Here is an 8,974-nt window from a genome sequence, read left to right on the forward strand (position 1 = left end):
GGTACTATTCACTGCTATTCCTAGTCCCGAAACCGATAGGTCCTCACGGCCCATTCTCAACCTCAATTCCTTGAACAAATTCGTGAGAGTCTCCAAGTTTCGTATGTTAACTCTTTGCTCTATTGTTCTGGCATTGGAACCCGGGGATTATATGGTCTCACTGGACATACAGGATGCTTACCTGCATATTCCTATTGCAATGTCGCATCAGCAGTACTTGAGATTTGCTGTTGGCAACATCCATTACCAATTTGGGGCGTTACCTTTTGGTTTGACCACAGACCCGCGAGTCTTCACCAAGGTCATGGCGGTAATGATGGCTCTACTTCACCGTCAAGGGGTCAGGATCCTCCCGTATCTGGACGACTTGTTGATCCTGGCGAAATCCCCAGAAATCCTCCTACGCCATCTAGAAATGACACTCCAGTTTCTGCAATCCCACGGGTGGCTCATCAACTGGAAGAAATCTTCCCTGGTCCCTGCTCAGAGCATGGTGCACCTGGGGGCGTTGTTGGACACTCACAACCAGCGATTGTTCTTGTCTCAGGAGAAGGTCCTGAAACTTCAGGACAAGATAAGATGCTTCCTGTCTCGTCCGCAAGTGTCGATACATTCGGCAATACAAGTGCTAGGTCTCATGGTGTCTGCTTTCGACATGGTAGGATTACGCTCAATTCCATTCCCGCCCTCTGCAGAAATTGATATTTGCTAAGTGGGACTGCCTGCCTTACCGGATCAGGTCTCATATGATCTCCTTGTCTCCGGAGGTCCGTCTGTCACTGCACTGGTGGATGCAAGACCAACGATTGTGCAGGGGTCGTCCCTTCTGGATCTCCAACTGGGTCCTTCTGACAATGGATGCCAGTCTGAGAGATTGGGGCACGGTGTTGGAGCAACACTCCCTTCAGGGTCGGTGGACTCTCCTCCCGATGAACATTCTGGAACTGCGGGCAGTGTTCAATGCTCTGAACTTGGCCCAGCATTTAATACAGAACAGACCTGTTCAAGTACAATCGGACAACGCCACCACTGTGGCGTTTATAAACCATCAAGGCGGCACTCGAAGCTGCATGGCAATAAGGGAAGTATCAAGAATTTTTCAGTGGGCAGAACGCCATCTGCCAGCCATATCGGCAGTGTTCATTCCGGGGGTCCTAAACTGGGAAGTGGACTTCCTCAGTCGTCAGGACGTACACGCCGGAGAGTGGAGCCTCCATCCAGAGGTATTTCAACTCCTAGTGGACAAGTGGGACCTCCCAGATATGGACTTGATGGCGTCTCGACACAATCACAAGGTTCCGGTGTTCCGGTCTTCGGAGCAAGGACAAGGATCCTCAAGCAGCGTTCGTGGACGCATTGGCAATTCCATGGAACTTTCGGCTGCCCTACGTATTCCCTATGGTGTCACTCCTGCCCAGAGTACTAAGGAAATTCAAGCAAGAAGGAGGAATCCTACTTCTGATCGCTCCAGCGTGACCCAGACGACATTGATTCTCAGACCTTCAGGGTCTATCGTTAGAGCGTCCTCTTCTGCTTCCACAATGACCAGACCTCCTCGTTCAGGGCCCTTGTGTCTACTAGGATCTGGCCTGGCTGGCTTTGACGGTGTGGCTCTTGAAGCTTCCGTACTGAGGGCCAAAGGTTTTTCTGAGGCGGTCATTCAGACTATGTTGAAGGCCCGTAAGCCGGCTCCTGCCTGGATTTATCCTAGGGTCTGGAATTCTTACTTTGCTTGGTGCACGTCTAATCATCATGACGCTTACAAGTTTAGTACGGCCACACTTTTGGCCTTTCTACAACAATGCCTGGACTTGGGCCTTAGTCTGGCCTCCATCAAGGTTCATATTTCTGCCTTGTCGGTTTGGTTTCAGAGAAAAGTTGCCACTCTGCCTGATGTTCATACATTCACTCAGGGTGTGTTACGGATTCAACCTCCCCATGTCCTGCCTGTGGCTCCTTGGGATTTGTCGATGGTTCTGGAGGTGTTGCAAGGGTCTCCGTTTGAGCCTCTTGAATCTGCAGACCTTAAGTGGCTTTCTCTTAAGGTGTTGTTTCTGCTGGCTATTGCCTCTGGAAGACGGGTGTCTGATTTGGGTGCCTTGTCTTGTAGGTCTTCCTATCTGATTTTTCACCGTGACCGGGCGGTTCTTAGAACACGCCCCGGCTATCTGCCTAAGGTGGTGTCTTCTTTCCACCTTAATCAGGAGATTGTGGTTCCGGCCTTTGCCTCTCCTGAATTGTCTTCCAAAGAGTTGTCTTTGGATGTGGTATGGGCTCTCCGTATTTATGTGAAGAGAACTGCCTCCATTCGGAAGTCTGATTCTCTCTTTGTTCGGTTTTGGTTTTCACAAACGTGGCTGGCCTGCCCACAAGCAAACCCTGGCCAGATGGATTAGAATGGTGATTGCACACGCTTATGTACAGGCTGGTCGTCCAGCTCCTGCTACTATCAGGGCCCATTCTACTCAGTCTGTTGAACCTTCTTGTGCGACCCTTGAACAAGTGTGCAAGGCGGCTACGTGATCCTCGGTGAACACGTTCATAAGGTTCTATGCCTTTGGTACATCAGCCTCCCAGGATGCTTCCTTTGGACGCCGGGTTCTTGTGCCCGCTACAGTGCGTTCCCTCGCATGAGGAACTGCTTTAGGACATCCCAGATGTTATTCCCTGTGGAACCCAGTGTACCCCGCAGCAGAAAACGAGATTTATGGAAAGTACTTACCGTTGTTAAATCTTTCTGCAAGGTACACTGGGTTCCACAGGGCGCCCACCCTGACGCACTTGGCTTCTTAGGGTTGGTATGGCATTAGCCGCTGACACCTTCTCCTGTCGTGAGAATGTGGTGTATGTGTTGTCGTCTTTTACCTGCTACTGCATTGGGCTGGTTAACAAAAACTGAGCTCCTGTGCACGGAGGCGGGGTTATAGAGGAGGCGGTGCTATGCAGTCTGGGAACAGTCAAAGCTTTTAGCCTGTTTGGGCCCCGGATCAAGATCCCACTCTACACCCCAATGTTATTCCCTGTGGAACCCAGTGTACCTCGCAGACAGAGATTTAACAACGGTAAGTTCTTGCCATAAATCTCATTATCCCGTGTATGAGCGTCCATTCTGTGTGTTATGGAGCGTGTTACATGGTGTGTAATGATATATATATATATATATAGTCCATACCAGCCGGCACTCCTATCAATGAAAAACAGCTTCGCCCCGTGCCTGGATATAATGCAGCATACAAATTCCAAAAAAACGGCACTGGAGGCTTGTAAATGCAAAATAGTATTGTATTGGGGGTAGACGACGTTTCGGAGCTTACGCCCCGTCCTCAGTACCAAATATGTTTCTGTATTTGGTACTGAGGACGGGGCGTAAGCTCCGAAACGTCGTCTACCCCCAATACAATACTATTTTGCATTTACAAGCCTCCAGTGCCGTTTTTTTGGAATATATATATATATATATATATATATATATATATATATATATATATATATATATATATATATATATATATATATATATATATATATATATATATATACAGGTTGAGTATCCCTTATCCAAAATGCTCGGGACCAGGGGTGTTTTGGATATGGGATTTTTCCGTATTTTGGAATAATTGCATACCATAATGAGATATCATGGTGATGGGACCTAAATCTAAGCACAGAATGTATTTATGTTTCATATACACCTTATATACACAGCCTGAAGGTCATTTTAGCCAATATTTTTTATAACTTTGTGCATTAAACAAAGTGTGTCTACATTCACACAATTCATTTATGTTTCATATACACCTTATACACACAGCCTGAAGGTCATTTAATGCAATATTTTTAATAACTTTGTGTATTAAACAAAGTTTGTATACATTGAGCCATCAGAAAACAAAGGTTTCACTATCTCACTCTCACTCAAAAAAGTCCGTATTTCGGAATATTCCGTATTTTGGAATATTTGGATATGGGATACTCAACCTGTGTGTGTGTGTGTGTGTATATATGTATATATATATATATATAGATATAGATATATATATATCTATCTATCTATCTATCTATCTATCTATCTATCTATCTATCTATCTAATATAGCCCCGGACAGTAGCTGTGTGTCCCGTGTATGAGTGTGTGTTATGCTGTGTGTTACATGGTGTGTAATGTGACATATATGTATAGCCTCTTGCAGTACCTGTGTCTGTACCCCATGTATGAATGACAATGGTTGTTGTCGTGTCTTCTAGAACGGAGGATTGGGGAAAATGAATATTCCGCTACTGTCCGATCTCACAAAACAGATTTCCCGTGATTATGGCGTTCTGCTGGAGAGCCCTGGAATCGCCCTGAGGTGGGAGGAATAAATGTCTGTCAGTGCAAATCTTCAGCTGCTGCGTGTTATATTTGTGTGACATAATTATTATATGGGATGTTCCTGGAGACTCTCTCTCCATCTCTCCTGTTCTCCATCTCTTGGTTCTCTTATACTGCAGACTTCATCCCTCCACCCCCGCTCCTCCCTCCTTCCCCGCCACTAATGTGTTGCTCTCCTGCATACAGGGGGCTCTTTATCATTGATCCCAACGGAGTTGTGCGGCACATGAGTGTGAACGACCTGCCTGTCGGAAGAAGCGTGGAGGAGACCCTGCGGCTGGTGAAAGCCTTCCAGTACGTGGAGACCCACGGGGAGGTCTGTCCGGCAAACTGGACGCCTGACTCCCCTACGGTAGGTACTGATGCGGCGTATAAAGGGGCTGCGTGAGATGGTCACCCGCATGCTGTAATTCATGGCCCACATCTATATCTATGTCGTACAGTAAGTGACCATAGGTATGCCACTCACCAGTGATCAGGCCACTGATCACAAGGGGCAAATGTCTGTAGCTGTGAGATTGATGTCTCCTCCTTCTTCCCTCCCAGATTAAGCCCAGCCCGGAAGGCTCCAAGGATTACTTTGAGAAAGTGAACTGAGCTCCTGCTGATTGTGATTCATCCTGCCGGTTACACACAGACCCCTCTACAGCTGGCTAGTCCTGTGAGAGACCCTGATGCTTCATGTCCTCTTCTCATGTCATCGCTATGTGTGCAGATGGAGAATTAGGGAAAGCAATAAACAGACCATGAAAGTGGAAGGTTGCGTTTCTTGTCTGCAAATAACACAGTTGTCGCCTCGGCGTGTTATCACTTTATGCCCTCGGGCAGTAGAGATTAGTGGGGCAGCTGGAATAGATCTTGGTAATGTGATACAGGGGGGCGGATTACAATTTTTAATTGGGGTTCAGTTATGACACTGTGTTTTTTTTAGCTGCTGCTGACTGACTGACACCCCTCATGGCCTGTGACGGGGCAGCTGTAGCCCATCTTATGCGGTTCAGTTCCAGCAACGACCTCTGTGTATGGGACACGTCTGGATGGTCTCCTGGTTACGTGGGACAGATCAGTCACTACACAGGAGAGTTCCTCACTAACCGCGGAGAGCTCTGGTGATATCGCACATTGCTGTGTCCATACATATCTATATGTGTGTGCATATATATATTTATATATACTATACTAGCAGTTATCCCCGACACTGTCCGGTGTAACCTCCCTGGCTGCGTAGCCAACGGTGTATGATGGACACTGTGGGTGGCTCTGAAAACGGGCTTTTGTGTTTGGGGACAGATCCTCCAGCTGCTGCTCAGTAATTTAGGACCTAACCACCTGCAGTTTAGGGCAGGAACCAGCTGGGCCTCGTGCAGTGTTATTCAGGGGAAGTCTTCGGGGAACATAACACATGTAAGAACTCGGATGTGAAGGGTTAAGCTAGGTACACACTATGCAGTCACTGGGCCGATTTGCCAAAATTCTGGTGATCAGCCTGTTAGTATGTAGACATAAGCGTTTTGGGAAAACGCTGATAACACAGTCAAAAAATGGCCAGAAGTAATCGGTTTGGATTATCCGATTGGTCGGCCATGACAGATAATATCGGCCACAAGGTTCCGATGTTGTGCAGTGTGTATGTATTCTCAATTATCTGTCCGTATTTGCTGTGATTTATCCTGGTTACCTCATCCATCTTGTAGGCGGACATTTGCAGATTCAGGGTGGTGTGACAGAAATTCTAACCCAAAATAAAATTTCTTAATGCAGACAATCCATTCACAGAGGTGATCAGCTAGAAGTATGATGTGTTTTTCTTGGGGGCCCAGCCGCCTGCCAGGAACGCGCCCAATGTGCACGTCGTGCCACAACTAGGTGTGATAGAGGACGTGGTTTTCAACAAACCTCTAACCGTCGTCAGGACGCTAAGGCTGGAGTACACCGGATTGTGCACAGTATCAGGTACATAAACAGAAGCTCTAGTAGAGTAAATACAGGCTGGAGTACACTGGATTGTGCACAGTATCAGGTACATAAACAGAAGCTCTAGTAGAGTAAATACAGGCTGGAGTACACCGGATTGTGCACAGTATCAGGTACATAAACAGAAGCTCCAGTAGAGTAAATACAGGCTGGAGTACACTGGATTGTGCACAGTATCAGGTACATAAACAGAAGCTCTAGTAGAGTAAATACAGGCTGGAGTACACCGGATTGTGCACAGTATCAGGTATATTCACAGAAGCACCAGTAGAGTAAATACAGGCTGGAGTACACCGGATTGTGCACAGTATCAGGTACATAAACAGAAGCTCTAGTAGAGTAAATACAGACTGGAGTACACCGGATTGTGCACAGTATCAGGTACATAAACAGAAGCTCTAGTAGAGTATATACAGGCTGGAGTACACCGGATTGTGCACAGTATCAGGTATATAAACAGAAGCTCTAGTAGAGTAAATACAGGCTGGAGTACACCGGATTGTGCACAGTATCAGGTACATAAACAGAAGCTCTAGTAGAGTAAATACAGGCTGGAGTACACCGGATTGTGCACAGTATCAGGTACATACACAGAAGCTCTAGTAGAGTATATACAGGTTGGAGTACACCGGATTGTGCACAGTATCAGGTACATAAAACAGAAGCTCTAGTAGAGTAAATACAGGCTGGAGTACACCGGATTGTGCACAGTATCAGGTACATAAACAGATGCTCTAGTAGAGTAAATACAGGCTGGAGTACACCGGATTGTGCACAGTATCAGGTACATAAACAGAAGCTCTAGTAGAGTAAATACAGGCTGGAGTACACCGGATTGTGCACAGTATCAGATATATAAACAGAAGCTCTAGTAGAGTAAATACAGGCTGGAGTACACCGGATTGTGCACAGTATCAGGTACATAAACAGAAGCTCTAGTAGAGTAAATACAGGCTGGAGTACACCGGATTGTGCACAGTATCAGATATATAAACAGAAGCTCTAGTAGAGTAAATACAGGCTGGAGTACACTGGATTGTGCACAGTATCAGGTACATAAACAGAAGCTCTAGTAGAGTAAATACAGGCTGGAGTACACCGGATTGTACACAGTATCAGGTACATAAACAGATGCTCTAGTAGAGTAAATACAGGCTGGAGTACACCGGATTGTGCACAGTATCAGATATATAAACAGAAGCTCTAGTAGAGTAAATACAGGCTGGAGTACACTGGATTGTGCACAGTATCAGGTACATAAACAGAAGTTCTAGTAGAGTAAATACAGGCTGGAGTACACCGGATTGTGCACAGTATCAGGTACATAAACAGAAGCTCTAGTAGAGTAAATACAGGCTGGAGTACACCGGATTGTGCACAGTATCAGGTACATAAACAGAAGCTCTAGTAGAGTAAATACAGGCTGGAGTACACCGGATTGTGCACAGTATCAGGTACATAAACAGAAGCTCTAGTAGAGTAAATACAGGCTGGAGTACTCCGGATTGTGCACAGTATCAGGTACATAAACAGAAGCTCCAGTAGAGTAAATACAGGCTGGAGTACACCGGATTGTGCACAGTATCAGGTACATAAACAGAAGCTCTAGTAGAGTAAATACAGGCTGGAGTACTCCGGATTGTGCACAGTATCAGGTACATAAACAGAAGCTCTAGTAGAGTAAATACAGGCTGGAGTACACCGGATTGTGCACAGTATCAGGTACATAAACAGAAGCTCTAGTAGAGTAAATACAGGCTGGAGTACTCCGGATTGTGCACAGTATCAGGTACATAAACAGAAGCTCTAGTAGAGTAAATACAGGCTGGAGTACACTGGATAGTGCACAGTATCAGGTACATAAACAGAAGCTCTAGTAGAGTAAATACAGGCTGGAGTACACCGGATTGTGCACAGTATCAGGTACATAAACAGAAGCTCTAGTAGAGTAAATACAGGCTGGAGTACACCGGATTGTGCACAGTATCAGGTACATAAACAGAAGCTCTAGTAGAGTAAATACAGGCTGGAGTACACCGGATTGTGCACAGTATCAGGTACATAAACAGAAGCTCTAGTAGAGTAAATACAGGCTGGAGTACTCCGGATTGTGCACAGTATCAGGTACATAAACAGAAGCTCTAGTAGAGTAAATACAGGCTGGAGTACACCGGATAGTGCACAGTATCAGGTACATAAACAGAAGCTCTAGTAGAGTAAATACAGGCTGGAGTACACCGGATTGTGCACAGTATCAGGTACATAAACAGAAGCTCTAGTAGAGTAAATACAGGCTGGAGTACACTGGATTGTGCACAGTATCAGGTACATAAACAGAAGCACCAGTAGAGTATATACAGACTGGAGTACACCGGATTGTGCACAGTATCAGGTACATACACAGAAGCTCTAGTAGAGTAAATACAGGCTGGAGTACACCGGATTGTGCACAGTATCAGGTACATAAACAGAAGCTCTAGTAGAGTAAATACAGGCTGGAGTACACCGGATTGTGCACAGTATCAGGTATATAAACAGAAGCTCTAGTAGAGTAAATACAGGCTGGAGTACACCGGATAGTACACAGTATCAGGTACATAAACAGAAGCACCAGTAGAGTATATACAGA

At 45.8% G+C, this 8,974-nt stretch overlaps 1 protein-coding gene across 1 annotated transcript in view; it reads left to right on the plus strand.

The window, feature by feature from the left end:
- PRDX3 (peroxiredoxin 3) overlaps positions 1-5,129 on the plus strand; it is a 31,290-nt gene extending 26,161 nt beyond the window's left edge. The window contains exons 5-7 of the mRNA XM_063962704.1: positions 4,245-4,348; positions 4,558-4,723; positions 4,918-5,129. Coding sequence (XP_063818774.1) covers positions 4,245-4,348; positions 4,558-4,723; positions 4,918-4,968 — 321 coding nt within the window. The 3' untranslated portion in view covers positions 4,969-5,129. The remainder of the gene's footprint in view (positions 1-4,244; positions 4,349-4,557; positions 4,724-4,917) is intronic.
- The last annotated feature ends 3,845 nt before the right edge of the window (positions 5,130-8,974 follow it).

Source organism: Pseudophryne corroboree, chromosome 3 (assembly GCF_028390025.1).
Source record: "Pseudophryne corroboree isolate aPseCor3 chromosome 3, aPseCor3.hap2, whole genome shotgun sequence".
Lineage (NCBI taxonomy): Eukaryota > Metazoa > Chordata > Amphibia > Anura > Myobatrachidae > Pseudophryne > Pseudophryne corroboree.